The sequence below is a fragment of the Ciona robusta genome, chromosome 11 (genome assembly GCF_009617815.1).
Source record: "Ciona robusta chromosome 11, ASM961781v2".
Taxonomy (NCBI): domain Eukaryota; kingdom Metazoa; phylum Chordata; class Ascidiacea; order Phlebobranchia; family Cionidae; genus Ciona; species Ciona robusta.
Genome location: NC_143245.1, coordinates 2,321,282 through 2,346,361, shown reverse-complemented (window position 1 = coordinate 2,346,361; position 25,080 = coordinate 2,321,282). Strand labels below are relative to the sequence as shown.

General features: G+C 35.9%; 1 protein-coding gene across 3 annotated transcripts; it reads left to right on the top strand.

The window, feature by feature from the left end:
* The first annotated feature begins 501 nt into the window (after positions 1-501).
* Positions 502-24,386, top strand: LOC149727794 (cytospin-A-like). Of its 3 annotated transcripts, none has more exons than XM_089888481.1 (18): positions 502-704; positions 5,218-5,406; positions 5,967-6,063; positions 7,195-7,384; positions 13,902-14,004; positions 14,376-14,522; positions 15,330-15,448; positions 16,157-16,300; positions 19,338-19,589; positions 19,861-20,019; positions 20,407-20,526; positions 20,844-21,038; positions 21,450-21,579; positions 21,964-22,169; positions 22,330-22,711; positions 22,940-23,247; positions 23,350-23,511; positions 23,857-24,386. In XM_089888481.1, the coding sequence occupies exons 1-18, from the start codon at positions 578-580 to the stop codon at positions 24,004-24,006; spliced, it is 3,180 nt and encodes a 1,059-aa protein (XP_089744607.1). In that variant the 5' UTR covers positions 502-577; the 3' UTR covers positions 24,007-24,386. The 3 variants fall into 3 exon arrangements, with proteins under 3 accessions (XP_089744607.1, XP_089744608.1, XP_089744609.1); XM_089888482.1 differs by lacking the exon at positions 502-704 and adding an exon at positions 4,457-4,608; XM_089888483.1 differs by lacking the exons at positions 502-704; positions 5,218-5,406; positions 5,967-6,063; positions 7,195-7,384 and adding an exon at positions 12,151-12,724.
* Positions 24,387-25,080: the final 694 nt, after the last annotated feature.

Sequence of the window (25,080 nt, the reverse complement as noted above, 5' to 3'; positions counted from 1 at the left end):
ACAGCGGTCGATAGCCTATGTGACCCATGGCTTTGGTTGGGACGTGATGCTATAAAATATTCAAACAATTTAGTTTTGAATCCCTGGTTTGTCACAATAGGAATCATACAAGCAATGGGCTATGTGCGCTGAGCTGTATATACCATACGCAGCCCAATGGATATGGGTGTCTATGTCTCTGGGCTATGCAAGTAGGATTTGCAAGCAAATGAGAAGCTCTCTATACGATGTTCAGCAGTCAATGTAAAATAACATTTTTGACCAACAGTTACATTAACTGACAAAGAAAAAATGTATAAATAACTAAAATTATTTTGAAAACAATATTGTCCAAGCCCTGGCATGAAACACATGCCCAAACAAAATCTGCTCCCCAATAATTTTCGGCGAACACCAGGCCAGCAAAGAGTAACTACGTTATAGTGCCGCTTAGTGGTGGCGTTTTACGCATTTTAAATGCTTGTGCTTTGATCTATTATATAATGTTAGTTGAATGCAACAGTGAATATAATAGAAGTTTATAACCAGTTTAGTATCACGAATATTGTTTTACAGCTTGGTGCATAGCTTTAAGAATATGCTGTCGTCAAAGCGAAACACAAAACTGTCGTCTAATACCGGATCATCGGGTACAACTCCAATGAAAGGTGCTGCAAAAACAAAAGGTAGCGTTTTTGGTTCCACGGCGTCCAGTGGAGCAAAAGGTAAAAAAGAATAGGTTTCTTCATATACCATTATATATTCACTTTATGTCACTTTAAAATGTCATTTATACTACACAGTATTTTACTGTTTTAGATTTTATTTTATGTTCTCATGTTCTGTTTATTTGTTTTGTTTAACATTTTGTTAGTTATAATAGGGTATGGCAAATTAACTTTTACCTATACTGTATTACCTTAATTTCCTTTTCCCTTTTTTAATGGATTTTAAAATTATTTTGTTTACGTAATCTTAATGCAGTAGCCTGATGGTAACTGGAAGATTTATTTGTTTAGTTTGTTTCGACTAAATGCTTTGTACACTAATGCAGAATAAATTAAAGGTTTAGTATGTTGGCTACTTTGTTCAATGTTTATAACAATAAGTTTAGCCACCTTAAACTGTAGTGTGTTTATTGAATTGCATATGAAAAGTGTGTATATTACTTACACAGTTGTCTTTTTGGTAAATATGTGTACAGACAGGAAAAAATGAATACACCCAATTTTAACAGTTTCTTATTCTCTAAAAATGAAGTGTTCGAATACAAATGTAATATAATACTTCAAAAAGTCAGTTGTGCCTGACCACTATTTCTGTTTATTCACGTTTTTGTAAACACATGAGTCATGATACGATGCATGTGATGATGTAGTATGTAGTATCACACAAATAGTTATGAGCACATGCCACATACTAGTATACGCTTAGCATTATTATGATTTATAATAAGAATTTTATAATCCATGACTGTGTTTCATACCTCACTAATATTAATACTAGTCTTGAACTTTAAATTTATGGTGGATATAATGAATTACATTGTATTGTTAAAAATTTTGACATTCTAAAAAACTGAACAAACTGCATTGTATCATTGTGTCCATTTGTGTGTATGTAAAAGTTTGACTAAGTATATATATATATAACCTAATCCTACTACACTTAGTTAGGTTTTCACTTTAATATGAACTGTAAATTTTGTTTTATTTTGAAGCTGTATGCACATTGCAGACTTCCTGAAATATTCAATAGGCTTACGTCAAAGGTTTTTACAATTCAATATGTTAAAAGCTATTTAGAATCACTCCCAGCTCCCAAAGTAATAGGAACCTATAGACCAGTTTGCGTGCATCAAAATTGAAATCGTTTGCTATACATTTTAACTCAACATCTGCGGAAACTTGTTTATCTGTTATTTAATCAGGGACAATTTTGTGGCAGACTAATGCTCTGTGAACCCTATAATGAAAAATAAGTTAAATAATTAAATTAAACGTATCCCAAATGACCAATAACCTTCTGGTTGAATGCCTGCATTCGAAATACTGTAGCAATCAAGCATTTAAAACTGTTAAAAAATGAACGCCTGATATATATATATATAATATGATATTGATATATTTTATAACTATTCTTGTAGGTTTTCGTAAATTTCACTATCATAGTCCTTAAAATCTGTATTCTATAGAAAAAGGTTTTAACCTAAAGTTATCAAAGACAAGTTTTGGATGTCATGCCAAGTTGTAAAAACAGAACTAAATGTAAATATTTTTTGAATGCAAGTAAAAATTCACGTTTCAAGTTCAAGTACCAAATGTACAAGTACAACATTAAGTTTTTATAAATAGAATTAAAGAATATTTTTCTTATAAGAATTCTATAATAATGAACATTTAAAATAACTAGTAATATAATTCATAGTATTTAAAAGACTAGTTTGAATAACCACTGCAATATTTGACCACTAGAACAAACTGTGCTGTTTTAAAGCAGTAATTTTTCACCTAAAAGATGATGAGGTTTATCGTTTATGGACTCACAATAATTTTGGGAAGTTTATAACATATATAATATATATTTGATAAAATGACATTTCCTTGAATACTAACTTGTTTTCTAAAATATTTTTTGTAAAGTTGCTTGAAGGGGTTTTAAAGAATATTTTAGCCAAGGTCTGTGACGTGAAATAGAAACATTAATTTAAACTCATTCTATGTCATTAAGAGTCCACCATAAATCACCATAAATCTGGTTCAAGTTGTTTGCTTCTCAAATACCAGGCAGCATATTTTGCAGTAAATCTTTCAAATTGGGCTACATGCCTACATCAAAGATCACAAATTCTACATTAAATGTAACTTTAGTATAAAATTGTTGCATTTATACAACAAATAACAGCACTTTTTATTTTTCTCTTACTAGACTTTATTTAAAATGAGCAAGGTCAGAGTCATTCGAGACATAATATTGCTCATACACTTATGAGCTAAGTTGTTGTTGCTATTGTTTCAACATGCCCTTCTATTTTCGGTACAACAAGTCACATGAATCGTCCCATTAATAAGTCAAATTTTAGAATGCTCTCCATTTAATAAATAAAAGTATGGCCATTTTTATCTGATGCGTTCAAGTTCAACTAGAAGCCACAACAAAATAGATTTCTCTTAAAATTAAATAAATCATTGCCCGTCCAAAATACTTATATTTGTTTAGTTTGCTAAACACAACAACTCTAAATGCCTGTTATTGGAATCATACCTATATTAGAAATTAAATACCCATATCTATATTTCTCCATAAGTCTGTTTTCTTATCAGACGACCAGGTCTGGTCTGTGTATATATATACTAATTGTTGGGTTTCATATATAATTAGCACAGATATAGGTATTATTTACGTCTCCATGATTACTATCTTGTGGGTTTATGGCTATATATGTAGGTCCGTGTTTCCACATATATATCGTTTGCTAACCTTGGCTTTCGTACGTCAATGTTCCGCCATGCTTGTCTTGTATTTACCGATGATTCAACACGCGGTCAAGGCTTTTCTCCCAGCCCAACGTGTCATGTGGATTTAAAAATAAAAATGTGGCATTTATTGAAAAAATCGTTTTTAAACGCATGTAAGTACATATTTATACTTATTGTTCGGCGGGTATGAGCCAAATGTTGTTTTGTTTGTTTGGTTGCTGGAACATTCGTGAGGTGTTGAGGTATAGGTTGTTTCGCTGCAATTTACGGAGTACACCTTAAAAATGTTCATAAAAACGCTTTTAACGTCTGCGTATGGATATTTTATGTTCTTCCGAGTTGAGAGCCTCGCAAAAGCAGGAAGCTATTCGTTTGGTTGTAGCTTGTAGGTACAGGTATCTTCGTTCTTTCCGAGTTCATGGAATGCACCCCCTTTTACAGAAACATTGCATTCACTTTTACGTGTGACGTCATTGGGCACGCTTGAATGCATCAGAACAATGGGTTTAGTGTATACGGCCCCACGCTGCGCGGAAAACATGAATCTTTCGAAGATGCCGTCACTCAACAAAATTAATCCAACTAAGAAAAAGTGTCCACCATTATAGGTTTTGTTTTCCGGATAAAGTAATTAGAGTTTACATACGCGGTGTATCAAGTACGTAAGCGCCTCGAAACCGGCTAGGCAGAAATTGTTGTTTTTCAAGTTTTTTTTGCAGTTTGTTTACCCGACACAGCTTATTACTGCGTGCAGGCTAGCCCTCCCTCTGCGTCAGTTTCAACCAGGCAAGATTGATGGAAGTTATTGCCCATGGCCATTTATGAAGTTTTTTTATTGTGCCGAGGCTCCGACGCGGGTAACTTTAGCCCACAAGTGCGTAAAAGCCTTAACCATAAGCTGTGGTCATTTTTGTAATAGGTTCCAGAGTTGAGACTAGATTGTTTTCACTTACTATTTTCTACAGCAAAAGCAAACACGGAGTTCAAAATCCGTACGAGAGTTCAGCCAGCCGAATTTGCTTAATTAATATACCTTATCCTATGCTATGTAATTCAGGTAATAGCTGTATAAGTGAATGTAGCAAATTTTGACATCAAAACTTCCTTGCAAAAACTATGCTGAAACGCTGTTTTTCACCTAAGCATTACGGTAAGACAAGATGAATGTTACGCTCAGTGAGACTAGGAGTAGGGGCAAAAGTAGTGCATAAACACCGATTTGTAGTTTAGTTATTATATTCTTTATGCAACCCAACCAGCGAAAGTGAAACGTTGCTGATTTTTATATTATTCTGACGTTTTTGATGATACAATATTTTACATCGTTCTGAGGAAATTGGAACTTTTCCATCTATTTTTTGTTGTTTTATTTTCATGCAGTTTGGGTAAAGGTTCGTCTTTTTACCTCTAATTCAACCTTGTTTACGTGTTCTGATCATTTACAGCTTTAAAAACACCGCAATTACGTGGTTACTCGCAGCTTTACAGCATATCCAATAATCAATATTCGATCCGTAAACTGATCACCTATAAGAAAATCAGCATAACGTGTTTATTGCAGCAGTGACTGTAACGAACTATGTAATATTTTATCAGCCCACACGTCACTTGTTGTTTATGGTGCTGAAAGCAAGACGTATAATGATTGTAATTATTACTACATAAACCAGTGAGACAATACGTTGTGTAGAATGAACAATATTGGTCGGTAAAGTGCGGTTTTTGTAAAGCCATTTCTCTTAACGAAACTACTTTGTAGCTACGTCCGGTTCCACTGCTGCTTCGACCACCAGCCGTCGTCCTTCGTCACAGAAAGATGCCTCGAAGACCACCGAGAAAGCAAGAGATAAAGCAAAACCTTCATCAGCAAAATCAAGCAGCTCTTCTGCGTCGTCTAGCGGCCGAAGTTCTGTGCTCTCCAGCCGCAGGACAAACAAAGACACGCCAGGTACATATTGATTGAGACTGTTTGCTACTTTGCTATTTTATATTTATTTGGGTAAAAGTAATTTGCAACAAACAAATTTATATTTACACATTTTGTCTTATCTTTTTAGGCAATTACTATACAGCCACTGCGCATCTTATATACAATTCTTAAAAACAGATAGAGTAAGAAATATACATTTGTCTCCACTGGCCCATTCATAACGTTATGGTGCCAAAACTATGCGCTTATGTACTTACTTATCTTATTCATAATACCTATACATTTAATATTATGTAGGAAACACGTCATATGTTGTTTCCGTCACCCTACAAATTAAACTGCCATAAATTAATCTGTAATTTTCATCAGTGCCCTGCGAGATGTAACTATCAAACGTATTGAACTATTGAACTTATACAGCTCGCTTTGAGCTTGTAGGTTCAGATGACCAAGAATGATTGTGGATTGAAATAGCAGCACATAGAAACTTGGTTTGTGCCATTGTCAACATATAAGAAATAGGTCTCAAGATTTTAATTGAAAATCATGGAGTAAAATATCCCCTGTTATTTCCTTAGTCGGCAGCAAGACGAGATCTGATGCGGATAAAAGTTCTCTAGAAACCAAAATCAAAGACCTAATGGCGCTCGCAAAAACTAAAGATTCTGAAATAAGGTAAAAAAATGAATTCTGATATCTCGTATCCAATTGGAAACCCAGAAATAATAGATTGAAAGTAACTCATTTATTAATCCTCCCGTGGCGGGCAACAACAGGTGCTATACTTCTATTTTAAACATCTCGTGTTAGCTTACGAGTTACCACGCAAACTTTGTGGGTGCCTGTTTTGTGTTTTTGTTCCATTGCTGACAGTTTCGACAGCCCTTACGTGACTACTGGGTTGGAGCAATGTCCGTTATAACTGTCTTTACATGCACATGCCCACAGTGTGTTATAAATTGTAAAGTAGTTTGTCTTAAATTGTAAAGTAGTTTCAGTACCATATATTTACCCATTCAAGGGTCAACCAAGCTTTCCACATACCGCAAAAACGTGCTTCGGGTAAACTGTAGCGCAACTTTGGTTATTTCTAGCGTTTGTCTGGTTAATAAAACCGTCCTTCAAAAAAAAATAGTTTAACCATTGAACGTGGTATTCGTTTAAATGTATTGACGTTATAATACATCTTACATCATTTATAAATCGTGCAACTGCGTTGCAACGAACGCAGAACACGTAATTACGTAATTCGTAAGTCGTAACACAAGTTATATGCCGTCATTGTAAACAGTCACCGTAACTCTGGTTCTGTTTATCTAAAATTGACACGGTAGCGCTATTAACCTAACACCAGGTTTCACAGTGCATTGTTTATTTTTTACTACTCACATTAATCTATTGTTCACACACTGTTTATAGCTTTATATAATGCATACACCGAATGTTGTTTTTGATTTAATATCGCTACTTACTTCGCAGTTCGCACTGTCTATATTTAAGAGATCTCTGATGTATATTCAGGGATGCGCTAAGCTAAAACTGCCGTATATATAGCTTCTCTAAAGTAATAAACATTTTTGTTTTTTCAAAATTAAGGCAATTTATTCTGATATCCCCGTTTCATCGTGTTAGATAAGTCCCTATGACTGTTGATAATCTTTTTTAGAATTTGAGCTTCTAGAAAAAACACCAGTTCTAGTTTTTCCAGTCTTTTCCAGATTTCAGTAGCGAGTTTCATTAGACGTCGTCGATTTAATTGGCCTTTTTGGGTCTGGTTTAATAGTCTAATATTTTCCACACTTCCAGATCACTGAAAGCAAAACTCGATCAGATGATGCTGCTCCTCCAGAAACAACAGGATCCTGAATCCGTGTCCTCCAAGATGGAAGCTTCTCCTCCGTCCTTCACATCCCTTGTTAAACTAACAGATGATTCAACGAAAGCAGAAGAGACCAAACAAACCGGTGACGTCACAAATGAACTTGGCACGCTACAGGTATGGGTTTTATGATATTACTGTGGGGTAAGACGGGATACCGTTTGCAGCAGAATCCCATATTTTCTAATTGTGTTTAAAAAAATTACCAACGCTCTACTTTAACAACGCCGGTCGTAAGGCTGAGGTTATTGTAATTTTGAAAATATCTTTGTTTACTACAAAATATGACAAAAAAATAATGAAGGAATGTCCCATGTTACCCCACTCTACAATAAATTTGATGATTTTTATAAATCAGACTGTAGCAAAGAGAGTATAGCGTTACAGCTCTAGTGTTAATATTGTATGCAGATTGCAGGGATATTTTGCAATCGATGTTGTTTGTTCAATTACTTGCTGTCACAATATATATATATGCAAGTTTTCTACATACATCAGTTACTCGGTATAAACACAACGTTACTTTGACATATTTTATAAAGTTTTGTTGTAGAACGTTATTGGATTATGGTTATATATCAGCTATAATTGACTTTACAGAATTATGCTGTTTAAAAACGCGCTAGTTGATATCAATCTTTTGGTTTTTTTATTTTATCTTTTACTTGAAATCTGCGATATCGTTTTAACTCTGTATTTGTAGATAGTTGCAAATTTTCGTTATATATCAATATGTTTACCAAGACAATAGGTGTAGAGCAATAATTTGTGTAAACAGTCGCAGAATTTCTTATTTCGCAACCACGGCCAGGTTGCCTTGCAAACATTGCTTGAAATATTCTTATCGCATTTTCGTTTTTCAATCTCCGAAAATTAAAGATTTTTTTAATTAAACTGCCTACTATCTCCGATTCTCCGTATCTCGTCTGTAGCCAAACATTGGCGGCTCGGAGAACAACGTTATCGAAATTTAATCTATTTTAATGTTTGTCTTTCAAGTTTGTATCAAAATAAGCCTTTTTTTCTGTGAAACGCTTAAGAAAAATGTGTCAGTGTCTTTTGTGGTACTGGTGAGCTTTTAACACGTAGGTAATACGTATGTTCTTCAGTTAGTGGTAAAACGAAATTCCAGCCGAATCAGATCAGTAGATATACAGATATAGTTAAGACAATGACGCAGTACAGCAGTCCGGGTTATACTTACGTGTGAATTTATCGCCAAAAGGAGTATCAAAGCTTTTATATGGTTCGGACGTTTGGTTGGAATAACTCAAACAATGTTAAACAGTTGAAAGTCGAAACCAGTTCTTATGTACAAACATCTCATAAATTTCACTTTCGGTCGCTTGTATGACGTCATTAAGCCGTTTGCGCGACTCGTAACAGTGTGTTATTTACGTAAGCACCATAAAGTTTAAACCTTTAACTTTGACCACCCGGCTACTTTCGCTACCCTGCTGGCAAGGTCGACGAGTGCCGATGTTTTACTACGTTTGTTTTAGTACGTTTTACGAATGCGCAGTACCATGCTGTATGATGCAGAACTAACGTCAGATATTTTTAAGCTTAGAGGTATTACGTATTAGTATTAGGTACATAATAAACATTTAAAAATGATTTAAAATACCAAGTTAGTAATTTTTAGCGATCATTGTACAAAAAGTACCTTTTTATTTGATTTTAAACAAAATTAAATTTAACAGAAAACAAAAAAAATCAGTTTTTAGACAGATACTGCTTGGAAGACGGGTATTTGTAATTAATGTTAACGCGATTTGTTATTATTCTTTATTTTTTCTACTTTCGTATATCAACCTAATGAACCTTAGTTCAAACGATCGCTATTTATGAATCACTTGCGAGTCATGTCTTGTTTTATCGAGGTCATGCCGAGCCATTATGTTTCAAACTGTATTGGCAGATCTATCGTGGTTGGATTAATATATATCCCGGAACCCGTTTAACCCAACGTATATCTCCGCATGCGTGAATGATTGAAACGACCGCCAGTTTTTTTACCGAACTGTCAATCTAGATGTTTTTAGGTAAATAAAACTCTTGTTTTGGAGGAGAATAAACGTCCAATTTTTGAACTAACCTCCCACTTTTTAAAATGAATGTCTGTTCTTGAAATAAATGCCTCAATTATTAAATAGATATCACAGTTTTTAAAATGAGTGCCTCAGTTTTTATAACGAACGTCTGAATTTTTTGAATGACCTCCTTTTTTGAATATAAAAAAACTCAAAACGTCATTCCCACGGTATACGTGACGTCAATCTCCACACGCCATAAGCCACCTGCCCCGTCACAGTTTTCCATTCAATTGAGGTTTCCGATGTCGTCCAACGAATGTCTTTCGTCACACAGTACGTACTGTTATGACGTCAACTACGTCACGACGTTAAACGCGGTCATGCTTTTCACACGGCCAAGCGGGCAAAACTTAACCGGTCGTCACTCGAAAGTGTAGCGTAGCAGGTTATAAGTTCGTTCCGCGTATAACATAAGTTTAAAGGATATTTGTCGCAGCTGTCCTAGGTTTTAAAATGCTTTCATTTGTTCAAAGTAGTCAGCAGCCTAATTACGTCAGTAACTTCTTCCTACTTTGGATGCGTTGCGGTCAATTTGTCCTATTTAGTATTTACTATGTGTTACTCTGTAGATATGTCTAGTTTGTTAAAAGTGAAGAGAAAGTAGCTTTTCCAACTTTATAATATACATACACCCTTAAAGTTAGCAGAGATGACGTGCGTAGCATATGGCAGTGTGTCACCCCATTTGAGAAGTTACAGACCTCTTTCCCTATACTAAGCTGTGTGAAGCCTAGTTGAATCTGTATAGTGCAAAGGGATTAACCGATCAATAGGTTTTTAGCTGGGAATGTTGGTAATTTGGTATGAGAGTCTTTATAATAAGATGTTTTAATTACTCATTGACCACAGTCCACAGCTATTCAGAAGCGGTTAGAATTAAAATGTAATTATCTTATGCATCGTGTGTACAGTATAGAACGGTGGGGAAAGATGGGATAGCGTGACTAAGCATCTAAATCCCGTAAGTCCTTGTCAGGTTTTAAACAATTTACAAAGCTGTTTTAGAATCAGGAAGGTGCGGTTATATAGTTCTGTAAAAACTTTTTGTTTGCTACCAGATAGAACGAAAAAAAAATTGTAATTTTTTGTTGTTGTTCATAATGTAGCCTTGTTCGTTTAGGACGGGTGTTGTTGACGTGTTTAAATAACTCGACAATGCCAGCAATCGAAACGCAGCTGGTTGAATGAGGTTGTTTTGGAACAGAAAACAGTCACGTTATAAAAAACAGTCTCGGCGCCCCAGCCGTTACATTTAAATACATACGACTAGTCACTAAGAAAATAAAATGTTAAAAAAAAGAATTTTGCGTAAGCTGAATGTCTTAATTTCAATATATACCTTAGTTCGACTAACTTCGACATTATGCCAGTTAAATTTGTAAATGTCAATATATTTGTTGATGGGTCGCCCACTATTCCCACGCATTTCTTTAAGAAATGAGTAATATAAAAATCACACTAAACACCTGTTGGCTGACCCAATGACGTGATAATTAATTACCTATTATGACGTCGCTGGCGAGATCATTTTTCGTATCGAATTAAAATTACTCATCCTATGTTTTGATAACTCTCGGTAAGGGGGCAGTAGCAAGTCTTCCCATGCTTGTTATTTAATCTTGGTTAAACCACCAAACTTTTGTAAGCCCCAAAATCAGCATTTAGTATTTTTCCATGTTCGTATGCTAAACTTTCTTAGCGAAGTTTTGCTAATTCTATTGTTTGTTTTTTTTTAGTAATAATAAGAAAAAATAACCAAAAAATAATGAAATTCTTCGCTATTCGCATTAAGTTGCAGACCTGTATAAACAAACGCCTTTAATTTCCGCCTCTTGATATTTTTCTAACCACCACAATTAAATCACTTAGCCAGCTTGTCGCCATTCACTCTACCTCATGGTTGTAGGTTTATCCGCTAACCAAAGCAAGCGTTCGTACCTTCAAGACCTTAGTTGCTACGGTAACAAAATGTTCTATCATGTACTGGAAATGGGCTTGAGGAAAACAAAGTTTTTAAATCCCGTTTTTTTTTAAATTAAAAATGTGTTATTTTATTATTATTATTTTTGGACTGAATTGTCATTTGCAATTCGGGGGAAATTTTAACCTTTCATTAGTAACTATACCATCGTAGTTCCCGTGATTAACGTGTTAACTTGTAACTGTATATAACTATACGAAGGTAAACGTATCCGGTTTTACTCCCACATGGAATGTAGTTTAGTGACTAACTATTCTGCTATTTCAAAGACCGAAACCGCGAATCGTGATCAAATTAACGAAAATTAAACAATTTCTGATCGTTACTTATTAAAGTATGTCATTTTATTATTAATGCGCATATAAAACACCCGTTTGTGTTTGATCAAGATTGCAGAAAGTTTATCACTTTAGAAAAGATACTTTTCTATCAACAGTCATTCCGATACATTATTTGCGTTTCTGAGTTGTTATTTCAGGGCCAACCAACCGCTACAACCTCGATTGGGTGTACCCTATTAACACGAATCCATGTGTGGTGGTGGAATTCCAAGCAACTACCTAATTATCGTCTTTTGTGAGCCTTGATTAGCGATTAGCCGTTGGGTTCCAGTGCACAACACAAAACACGAAATTAGTTCCAGAGGCTTTCCGTTACAAATCCACCATGCGTGGCTTGAAATGCGTTTTTTTAAATGTTATGGCTTGGTCGTCTTTTGCAATGCGTTTATGCGAATCGTACCACCATAGTGTGCTGCCAGTTATAGGTCAGGTTAGGATTTATTTTTAACGTATTTTACTTTTGTATTCTCCTTAATGCTCAGATAGTTTGTTGTGTTAAGGCGGCACGGCTGTGTTTAGTTATCATTCAACTATAAATAAGACAGTTTATTACGTACGTGCTGTATTAATATGCGAGGTTTTACTATTAAAACGCAATACAATTACAGGTATTATATAAATTCGAATCTGTTTCCGTTTAAGAAACCGTATTCAGCCACACCTGTTGCATTAGTGTGGTTTAAATTACAGCAGAAAGTAATTCGTGGCCGGACATGAGACGTAGCTGAGCGGAACGTCATTTCAAACAATTCACGCTTTGTTATCAAGGTGTGGACAGACCTGGATTCAAGGCGCGGGGCGGAAACAATTTGTTTAGGTGGGCGCAGTTTACCGAGAGCTAGTTCATTACAGATAGTGATACGACGTCTTGACTGTGTAGGAGTTCTTGGTAAAAGACAATTTATAACTTTGTTATGTTTTGCGCAGCTGTAGCTTTGTTTTGTTTTGTTTAAATTGAGATAATCAGTTGGGTTAAGTAAATAGTTGTTGATCATTACGCGTTGGAAGCCAAAAAAGAAGTACCGACTGCTGTATCCAGGTAATACCATTATGTTGTGTGATGTGTTTTTTATAATACAAATAATGCGTTTGTGGTATATTAATAGTAAAGTGAAGTATTTATGTCTCGCCCAACCCTGGTAAAAAAAACTATAAAAACTACTCCCGGCTACACATTCCACATTTTCATAATTTTTCCGAAAGAATCCAAAATTAAAAATAACTTCATGGCATTTCCCGTTGCCCCCTATGTTATGACGTTATCATAACAAAAATGTCTCTTTTCCGTGAAATTTTCCCTTTTTATTGCCCAATTTCTTCTAGGTATTGCACAATTTTCAGAAACAATTTCCACAATGTAAACAGAGTTTGAACTTTACCTTTACGTTTGAAACTTTTGTAACCGGGAACGAGATACTGTGCTGAATTCGGTTACTAAAAAAATTAGAAGCCGGTTAAAGCATTGACCTGCAAGGTTGCAAGGTCCGGGTAGAAGTTTATTAACCTTCCATAAGCCGTGTTGTTTGAGCAAGCATTCCAAGCTGGTTGGCTCGGAGCAACCTTGTCTCTTACGTTGCCTTTATGCGTGTTAAAAGATAGCAAGGGTGTTTGAACGGTCATGCCATATATTAGAATTTATAGTCATATGGGCGATGTGGCGCACCAAATAAATTGACCGTCATCAAACATTTAAAAACTTTAACTCGAGAGAAATGTCCGTCCCTGTAGGCAAACATAGTTAACGCTACATCAATTACCGCAGTTATTACGGCCCTGCCGCACAGTTTCGAAACGGGACGGCGCAGGTAAATGCCTAATGACAACCACCGGCCTCGTAATTGCACCATGTATTGAGTGCGATTACCGGTTGCCTACAACGGGCATTCATATGTGGTGAATCATAAGCAAAGCAGTCAAGGCGAAGTGTTTGCTCCGATTTCACTTGTGTTTAACCATGGTATTGTTTAACTTAGCGGTTCGGTCATGCTAAATGTTTAATTCAATTCAACTACCGTTTAGCTGAGCAAATTGCCCAACAATACGGTGCAATATGAGATATAAATTTATCGAAAGTGTAAAAATGTCGAGAGCAGTTATAGAATACGAGAGCAAGAATATGCCAGGGAATAGTTGTGTTATAGATCGCGATAGTTATCATACTTTTTTGCTCGTAAACTTGTATACAAGAATTTGTAACACACAACTGTCATCCACAGAGTGAGAACATGAAGTTACGCGAACAGGTAGACACCATGTTGCTATCTATGAAGAAAAAGGACGAAATTATCATTTCACATCAGCAACGTTTACACGGACAAGGTAAGACCAAAACTGACAACACTTATATAATAACATAATTATAACCCACTAGTGTATCAGCGGGTAATGTATTTCACCAATAACGATATGTAAGTAAGAGGGTTATGACTGTTTTTTTTTTGTTTTTACTTGGGTGTGTATACTTTTATTATGCAACAAGAACTTTTCAGGAATATAAGTGCTAGATCAGAGCTATTTTCGTGAAACATATCATACTGAGACAGTTTTTATAGTAGAATTTTATTCCATTTTCTAATGACAAATCTTTTTTTTTCAATCAAATTTGGACGCGTTATATTTTTAATGATATTTTTATTTCATTTAGATTTAAACTCGATATTTTTTAATGACAAATTGTATTTTTTCTTTAGATTTAGACGCGCTGTCTAATGACGATGGTCTCAGTTCATCATTAGATGATCTAACTTCAGGAGGAAGTTTGGAATTTTTACAATCTGCATCCAGATCGACATCAGCTGAGAATCTTTTAGAATGTGGGTCGGGTCATCTACTTACAGGTATGCATATGTATAGTAAAATGGGATAAGATAGGATATGCTTTTATTCTATTTTCTCGTCCCATATGGTAGTAAACATAGAATATTTTAAGAATTATATAACCGTAGTGTCACGTCTAGCTATTCTGTATAGGCAGAATCAAGATCTTACGGTGAGACACGGCATGGAACCTGGGATTTTCCCATTGGCTGTGTATCCGATACAGTTTGATACTTCTTACTTAGGCTCGAATAATTACCCGTGGGCCGTATAGTAGCTCACGCGTTTTAGGAACGCTTTGTGACCAAATTAGAAAGAATATTAAATTGGACTTCGTAACAAATAGTGTGCCATCATAGCCTCACTACTTATACAGTTGATTCTTTAAATTGACTTTACACTTGACATAAGTACACCGTTTATTTGTTTTCCCAATTAATTTGTGTGTTAAGTAATTAACGTTCGGTTTGTACATAAAGCATTGCGCAAGTTTCAATTAGGAATCAATATGTGTTTAAATAATGCGGTTACACTTCGTTTTTTTTTGATACCGCAACAACTTTTTATCTCCACTCATTTAAAAGTTGAGCGTTTGATAAGAATTGGTAAATTATCTGTTATTATGAGCCTACATTGTTAAAAATTGTTCTGCGTATAGATATTGTAGATTGTCAGTCGCAGAATATGCCCAATCTCATTGCAGCACAATATGCATTAGATCAACTCGTATGACTTTAAATAAGTGCAACCTATCCAGTAACGGATTAATTCAGCGGAAACGGGTTAATTTCTCGCTGAAAATTAGTTAACTATATTTGCATGCACAGGTTCAGAGGGTTGTATAAGCGAGACTTCTTCAGTGACCGTAGCCTGCCTTACTGAACGTATTCATCAGATGGAAGAAACTCATATAAGCACAAACGAAGAACTAGAAGCGACCGTACAGGTACGTACACTGATGTACAGTTGTTTGGTTATACTACACTATAAGTAGAAATCCCATGCTCATCGCATGGCCGTTTTTTTACCATTTTTTTACCTAATTTTTCATGTTTTTTATCGTCGTCTTTTTTTTAAACATAGGTGGTACTTTTAGATCGCATTTAAGCAAAAAAAAATTTTTTATAATATGCTCCTTTGGACAAAGTATATGCATTACGTAAACACTATTCCGCATAGTTCGATTACTACACAACACTGTTAAATGTTTACCGTTTAACATATAAATACTTCCTGTGTATGTCCTACCGGTAAGTTGGATACATTCCCATGCCCACACGTACGTCACGTGGTCGGTATTGTCACGTGACACGATGACGTAGTTAGCATCGATTTAAACGTCGGAAACGTCCCTTGCTTATCTGGAAAGCAAGAATGACTTGAATACTCTGGCGTATTCTAGTGACGTGCAGTCCGTATTATGATATAGGACCATTGTCAAATTACAAAGAAATCTACGCAGACTAGAGTTCTGCCTTTTATTTCACGCTAAATCCCAACAAAAAAAGGTTGTGAATGTAACTAATCACACGTCACTATGTACAAAAGTTTTCACCACAAGGGCCCTACAAAATTCTTTATGCTTGAAGCATTGGTGTATAACCAATATAGCCATGTAGCGTGTCGTTAATTTATGGTTAATTTCCTACCATAGGAGCTAACAGACCTCCAGAAATCTGTCCCAGAGTTGTCGATTGACAACAACCGCTTGCAGCGTGAGAAGGGATTTCTTATGGAAAAACTTGAACACTCGGAGAAAAAACTCGCTGAACAAACTGCCGAGATCGACCATTTAAGAGTAAGATGCTTACTGTATATCAGTGTATTTTATATTTATTTGTGTGGATTTGGGTATTTTTGCCAGTGTTGAAAACAATTTTATTGCATGTGGAATTATGTTAACCATAAAGTTTCGCCATATAAAATCGGTTTTGATTAAGTTTAGTAGTTTATTTTAAAGTTCTTGGAAAATGAATGAATGTGTGATAGAAACCGAGAACCGCATTTCGAAGTCAGCAAAAATTCCCTCCTTGAGCCAATTTTTGTGGAGTTTTTTTTAAAGTATAAATTACCTAAACATATTTACTAGTGTGTTTTCCACCAAAGGGTAATTCAGTTTATAAGTAATATTTAATTTTCCCCTATTGGTTTATATATACTCGGTATGACTATGCAATATCAGCAAGCTATGGATTGTATACAGTATATGATGTAGGTAAACTTGTTTACTGCCGCAAGTATTCCTCTCTGTGTAAACAATCTATTAGTTCTCTCTTGGTGCTCCAGTTGTTTGTATTTCGTTGAGATTGTTGTACCAGCGTTTGGCGTTCAGAGCGTTACAACATCCAGCCAGTTTAGATTGCAAACAGCCAAAGAAGACAGCTGGCCATCGACCGCTCAAAAGCTACTTCACCGCAGACTTGTAACCACGCAGCAACCATTGCAGTCAAGATATTTAGGTCACAAAGCCCGAGTTATCTATTTTAATACAAACCAGTTACGAGAGAGAGTTACGTTTGAGTTTAAACGTTCAGATGTGTTTTACGTTAATTGATTAAATAAATTTATAAGTTTTTTTATGATTACTGGCATATTTCCCCTGCTTTTATGTATAATGCAAATCATAGTGACAGTCATGTTTGGTCGAGTCAGTAAACGGTAGTATCCACTAAGCAGTTGAATTCACTCAACATGTTTTACTCCGTGAATAAAACCAGCCAGTTTTATTATCGTTCAAGTCATGACAGATATTCCTTGGCATGATGTGACCTGTTTGTGACGTTTTGAACGTTTGCAAGCGAACTGAGGCCACCTTATAATCCTGATTATGCCGATTTTTTCCAAGTCACGACTCGCGTGCCTTTTTGTTTTAAAAATAGCGATAGAGAATTCTTATATAAAACTGTTTCTTAGTATCCTGAAACAGCTAGGGATTGATGTTTTTTGTAAATATCGATTGCAAAAATACATTATTGCCGAACATGAAGGCTAGTTACTGCAAATAGCATTTTTAATCCTAGCGCGCATGCACACGGGGTTAAGTCGGTGCGCATATATTGATCTATTGCTTACCACTACCGCAGAGTGCGCGCTGACAGTCGGCCAGCCAGGGTTGTTTATGTCTCGAGCACAGGCCACTTTTGTCCACTTACTTGTTTCAGTTTTAGAACCAGACAGTTATTGTAAGGACATGACATGTTATTTTTTTACGAAAATTTGTCAGCCGTTAGTAACTATTTACTAGTATAGGGCATCAGTTTTAGACAGACGTTTTAACAGGGTTATACGCAGGTTGATCAGCTTCCGCAGCTATTATATTCTTGTAGTCAGTCGTTCGAATCAATTGCAAATTCGAGGAAATATGACATGTACATAGCAGGTGCACCCAGAGCAATATTTGCTGCAATAACCGAGCATCGCTTAGATTTCGTAGAAATTTGAACTCGCTTTTAGAAAAAATTTCTACCAGCAAATTTAGTGTGTCTAGTTTAAAACAAAATGTGCACCTCGTGCGCTGATGTTTCGAATATTGTTGTGTTTTAACTATTAGTAATGGAAGAAGCGCCCACACGATTAATGTTGCGTCGACGTGTGTGTGTCTGATCACGACCCGCTCATTTCCCGTTTGCCTGCCCGCCTTCGCGACCATAACAAACACAAAGCTTCAACTGTCAGTTTGTTGTGTTGTTGGTATTGACTGTAATTGGGGAGAGGCCGATTCTCTGTAATACCCAGTTTTTGTTTATAATACATCATCAAGCCGTGCAAATTGCTACAGTCAGGTCGTATCGTAGAACAGACCTAGCAGTTATCCTAGTTTCCGAACTCCACTTTGACCTGTTGTCCCTCATTTGCAAAGGCCAGTGGTTTCAAAATGTCAGTCGAGTACAAAGTCATACGTCCTTGCATTTCCCCCCGGCCGCATATTGTTACGTCATAGGCCACCCAGTCCCATAGTTCTCACAGCGCTGCGCAATGCAACATTGATTGAAATGCTATCTGTATCCTGCGTTCAGTAGATTACTACCGATTTAGCGCAGCGAGACAGCTTAGGCGACCGAAGCCAGCCAATTAAGCTTAGTTTATTGTTCGTAAGGGTGAACGGTTACCAGGTACATGAGAATACGACCTTGCGCCAAGAGACAGCAAGTTTTGTTTTTAGTTTTAACGGCAAAGAACAAGATTAGGTTTTACAAAACGATTAAATTAACCCCTAATATATCATTAGCTCCTAGTTGATTTTATTGTTCTGTTATTAATGAAGGGTATTCTATAAATACCTTTTGTGTAAATAAAGCAGGAAAGCCTAGTCTGTTTATATAGGCTTGGTGTATTTTAGGATTAGTTGAATGTGGCTAAATGTGAAATGGTAGACACTGGAGTAAGATTCAATCCTCACTACAAAGTAGGTTAAGTGCCTGTATGTTTTCACTCAAGTATTGAAATGTAAAATGAGTTTGTCTTCTGTTTATACACAGTATTTGGTTTATAACGTTAGGTTCATTTGTTTTTTAATCCAGTATTTTTGGATTTCATACAAATATATTTTCAGTACCTACTTAGAACTTACCTAGAAACCTTTCCTATTACCTATTAAAATAATATTCATAACATTTTTTATTGGATTTTAGGATTTTAACAAATAATCTGTTCTGCAGCATTTTGTATGAATAAGTATTTGTTTTTACTGATTATTAATTCTTTTTAGATGCAATTTTCAATTAAATATTTATTTTTTCCAAATAATTTAAAAATACTACATTATCTACTCTACTATTTACTAGTATGAGGCTCATACCTGTTTTGCAAAATTTGTAATAATTTTTTCAATGCAGGCTTTGGTGTCTGATCACTTAAGTGATGGATCAAACCACAGTGAGTTGAAACAACAGTATGTCGTGCTTCTCAATGAGCGAGAAAAGCTCCTCCAAGTTCAGGAGTCGATTACTGAAGAGGTTAGAATCGCTGAGCAAGCGAGGAAGGATCAACAAGAGCTTGCCGAAGCTCTTCGAGAAAGATTAAGACATCTGGAGCGAGAATTAACGCATGCACACACGGCAAAATCTCGCCTGGAAAAGAAGTTAAAGGTAATGTATGTTCTATACAGTTGTCACTATGGTGCCAAGCATATTTATCTTGTATTTTTGCTTTTCTGGCAAAAATTTTGTTAAGAGCCAAAATACAGTAAATGTATCTATTTATGTTAGGCCTATTTATTATAACAGTACTTTTCAACCTATTTGTTGTAAATTAAATATTTGTATGAAAAATATGTGAATAGTTTTAAACCAGCTGGCATTTCAACTATCCAATAATATTTCTCCATTTTTTATAACAATTTCTTTTATTTTATCACAGGAGGTGAAAGATGAAGCAGAAGAAGAGCAATCGGAGGTTGTTCAGCGATTGGAAGATGAACTTAAGGAAGAGAGGAAGAAAGTTGAGGAGCTTGTAATAAGAGGAGGGAGCAATGGAGAGGAGAGGGATGTAATCGAAGCTCTTCGGGCTGAAAAACAGGTGCAAATATTTTGCCTTTGTAAAAACATCATTGTATGTTATGATGGGTTGTAAGCTTTTCTGCTTTTTTGACTGAGAGGACCTAATTTTTTATATTTTGGATAGGCCTGTGAAAGTCCTATAGTGTTAACTTACACCAATGTGCATAGAAGAAATATGAGCATTTAGGATTTTCTAGAAATTATGAGGTTTTGCTAGCAATTGTTTGTTCACTGACTCAGTTGCTATTGTTTGGGTGAGAATGATTAGAATTAGATGTTTTATTTTTGATATTTTTGTACTGTTACAACAGTATTTAATAAAATCCAAATGATTAGTTTAGTACTATAATTTCACATGGTTTAAAAAACAAGAAAATAATATTTTATTAAACCTTATTTTCCTCAGGAATTAGAGGAAAAATACTTGCTGCTTGAAGACGACATGAATCAGTGTCAACTTGAAAATGAAAAACTTGACGTAAAAGTTGCTGAACTTGAGGAGGAATTAGAAGAAGCAAAAGCCAAAGTAAAAAAAAAATTAATTACTATTTAATAATAATGTGCACATGTTTTTTGTTTTGTTAATACTTGTCAATATGAGAATTATTGCATTGCATATGTTTATGCAAATATTATATTTTTATAAATTTATGTTTTTTATTTTGGTTTGATTTTTAATTCATGTTACAGAACATTTAAAAAGCGACTCACAGATATCTGTAAAATGCACACGAGCAATAAGTTTTTATGGGCACATGTTATTATACGAATTTTCGAGACTTATAAAAACAAATTTTTAAACTTTGAAAACCACACCAGTTAAATATTCAATTTACCCAACAGACACAGAAAGATCTCTCAGAGTTGTCGGAAGTAATTGATCGTCTTCAGGAAGATCTAAGGATCAAACAAGCATCACTGGATGAGGCGAATGAAACACTTTTCGTCATGGAGGATTCTGTAGAGCAACATATTGCTGTAAAGAAACACGATAACCATATCATTCAACAACTACAGAACCAAATATCGGATCTTAAGGTAAAATATGGTTTCCAACCACTGAAGGCATGAATTTTATTTCCAAAAGTTTAAAGCACAAACTCTAAGTCAACATTTTAGTTACCAAATTAGAAAGTGGTGAGAGACCTTAGGGTGTTAGAGGCCATGGGTTGTTAAAGTTAAGTTTTTTTTTTTTTAATTTTAAAAAGGAACATTTTATCTGTGATATGCTGTAAAAATCATGGCTGGTATTTGTGACAGCACCATTTTATCTTTCTTATTGTGAATATATTTTTATTGTAAATCTGTCAACTGGTTTTAATTAAAATAAAACTAGATTATTGATTTTTAAATTTCCACAGCTATTGACACCAATCATATACCAACCTATTAATAAATGTATTTTAGTTTCTTAGTTTTGTTATGTTAATATCTATGTAATATTTTTAGGAAGAAAGGTTTCGGTTGGAGAAAGAAATTCAACAGTTAAAGAAAGAACAAAGGAATCAGTCGGAGGAATGGAAACAATTTCAAGCTGATCTACAGATGGCTGTTATGATTGCTAATGATATGAAAGCAGGTAATTAACAAATTGTTGGTCAATAATGAAGCTTGGAAGAGGTTTTTTATGTTTTTACACAGCAGAAAATTGTACTTTTTAAAATATTGTTCTGAAATATATTGCCAACAAACACAAGGCACAAACCCATAATAGTAGCAGCATCCAGCTTTGATCCCTTATGCTCCATTCACATTGGACATTTAAAAATACTTCAAATATTTCTGTCCCATACTCCACACCCAACAATCCCTTAAAATATATTTTCACAGTTTAATGTCCTTTGAACCTTTAACTTCATGCTTTTCTTAATATCATTTTTTATTTTTTTTTATCTGTTTTAATATTTGTACCCATTGTTTCATTTTTCATCTACATTTTAATTTTTTCTTTTATTTACTTCAGAAACTCAAGCTGAGGTTTCGAGACTGCGTGAAGACAACCAGATCTTGGATGAAAATGTCACAAAACTCCGTGTGGAGAACGAACAACTGAGGAGGAAGAGACAATCCTCTGTGTCCTCAACCTCCGCTGCCATCCTTGAAGCTGCATCACTTCGACAAGGAGTCGGAAGAACCTCTATGGAAAACAATATTGCTGCTCTTAGAGAGGTACGTGTGACTTTAAAACAATGTTAAAGTAAACTGAACGAAAATTTGTAATCGTCATTTAGCTATTTGTATGTTTTGCTATGTAAACCGCACAGAAGAGTTTTGCGTTTGATGAATACATGCACCTCACTTGTGTTGTAAAACCAACATATATTTACAGTCATATAAAAGCCGTCGATCCGGAAACCACTCACCGGGTGTGCAGAGCTTGATAAAGTCGTTTGACAGCCAAGTCACCGCTGAACCCACTTCCCCAACGTCACCTGGAAGAACCCATCCTCCTCTTACGTCATCTGCGAGCATCCCAGCCGATATGACGTCATTTTCCGCTCCGTTCAGCCCCACAAAGACACAAACATCTCGCCCGGGCACGAGTCCGGTCACGGCCACTGTGAGCCCGATGCAACGTCATCATTCGATGACGTCATTCTCGCAGGCCGGCGGTTCCCCCAATACAGTGTCTCACGTTGGGAAACTACAAACTCCACCAAACGGGTCAGCGTCGAGCAGTAAACCCGGCACACCTGACAGCCGAGGCAGTGGTAAGTGTAAAACACCATATACATGTTAACAAAACTTTAGCAGTATTTTTTTGGTTGCAAGGAAGGACCACGCTTTAACCAAATGTTTTTTATACCTTTTATTCAAAGCGTGTTTTCACAAATGCTGATTAGCCTTCTCCTCATTCTTCAAACAATATGAGCTTGGCTATCATTTTCGCAAGGAGAAAAAAATATGTTGCTTTTTCAGTGTATTTATTTTCCGTGCAGTTAGCGGCAACGATTTGTCCCAACTCTCCACGCTACTCCGCCGAAACTCCAACCAAGAAACTCGCAAATCGTCCACAGAATCGCGCAAGCCGCTTACTGACATTCTGGACCGTCTTGGCCCGAGTCCCCCCGCCATTACACGCAGTCAATCACCTATTGTGACGTCAAATACGGCCCCACCGGCGCAGAAGAAGCACAGGAATGCTGCGGTATCTACTTCTGCCGGTGACGCTCTATCTTCACTAGCAAGGAGGTACGGCGGTTCAAAAAGGAACGCTCTACTCAAATGGTGTCAAGAAAAAACAAAGGTACGGCCTCGAACAAGCAGTTACAAATGATAAAAATTTTAATATAGTAAAAATTTCTGACACATGTCTAATTTTTTCTTATTAATCTTCGTACTTTATCAGGCATATCCTGGCATCGATATTACAAACTTCAGCAGCAGTTGGTCCGATGGTCTCGCCTTATGTTCACTTCTACATTCATACTTACCAGCACACATACCGTATAAATCACTGGAACAAACATACATGGCTGCAACTGATGAGAAAACGAGGCTGCAGCTTCAGGTAGAGTAAGAATGAATAAATGTAACTTATAAATCCTCGCGTGGAGGGGCAATGACATTCGTTAAAAAAATGGGTTTTGTTTCATACGCCTCGTGCCCGCTTACGAGTTATCACTTACGTAACTTTGTGGCTGATTTTTTTTATGGATAGCTGATAATGTGGAAAATCCATAGGGGACCACTGGATCGGACCAATTGCCGTGTTTTGCCACACATAAGCTCGCAGTAGTGACAGTGATAAGTAACACGCCAAATCTACAAACTATAAAAGTCTTGTACTGTTTCTAAAGTATTTGCATTCGTAGTACTATATCGAATTTAAAATAATTTAAATCCCTTTTTCTAGGCGAAAAATTTCCGCTTAGCGTTTGCGGCAGCAGAGAGCGTGGGCATCGAACCAACATTAACGACTGACGAAATGACAATGAAAGATCGACCTGACTGGCAGAGGGTGATGTCTTACGTCACACAAGTCTACAAATACTTCGAAACGTGAAAAAAACGACCCTCGTTGCTTTGCTTTAATATCCTATGAGTCTTGTCAGAGCCACTGCTATATAACATACAGAACATGCTACTGTTAACACAACTTTTGTTATGCCCGCCCTTATTTTACGCACTGTGATGTTACTGCGGTTGAATAACGCTTGCTGCGAATCGTTTTATGTGTAAAGTGTTCCTCTAGCAACCGTGAGTAATATGTCACAACAAAAATACAAATCACGTACACAGTATAAAGGGTTTTTCTTTGGAAAAACTTACACCGACGTTCTGAGTTACCACGTGTGTAACTTTGTGTGTGATTATTTTTTGAATTTTTTCTTTCGCATTTCACGAATATATGACTTTACATCAATATACATCAATACTACGTCATGCCAGCGCGTGGGAACTCCGAAAACTTTAACTTTACAAGGTCAAAATCACACGAAGAAAATCTTAATATTGCCATAAGCCAGGGTTCCTAGTCTGTTGAGCCTCCCGATCAGCTGACTTCTATCTATAAATGTAACTGCAAAGCGAGAAAGGAATATTGTTTGCGATACTTTCTCTTCTGATTAGGCCACATCCCGCGATGCCAAATTGTGTTTTACACATCGCGTATCGAAAATTTGAAATGATAGTGAGTTGCATTGCATACCAGTTCATTAGTAATCGCACCCACAATAAGTAGATAAGGAACGATGACAGAAATAACAAAGTTTAGACACAGAGATTAAAACCAAACTTTTGATCTCTTTGGTTTAAGAACAACTGGTAATGTCCCAATTGACTAAGTAACAAGGTCACTTTTAAACCCCCATTGTGCAGGCTAGTATGACATTTCTATGTTTTGGCGGGTATTTTCCACGTGATATTGTCATTTAAGATTCAAAGCTTGCTTTCAACGTCGCCAACGTGGGAAAATATGGAGTGTTAAAGCAAATTGTTGTAGTTGTAAATGTAGACGGGTTATATTTTGTCAATGGAAGGTCGTACACAAAAGGTAAGGGCTAAAGTTGCTACTTGGCTAAAATGTAAGACAGTGTTTCTCAACCTTTTATGGATTGTGTCCCCTGTTCTGTCATAA

Excerpts from the sequence above, each read along its gene's own strand:
- LOC149727794 (XM_089888481.1), top strand. The coding sequence starts at position 578 with ATGCTGTCGTCAAAGCGAAACACAAAACTGTCGTCTAATACCGGATCA. Across the intron at positions 7,385-13,901 it reads ATGAACTTGGCACGCTACAG|AGTGAGAACATGAAGTTACG; the intron begins GTATGGGTTTTA and ends TGTCATCCACAG. Across the intron at positions 14,005-14,375 it reads GCAACGTTTACACGGACAAG|ATTTAGACGCGCTGTCTAAT; the intron begins GTAAGACCAAAA and ends TTTTTTCTTTAG.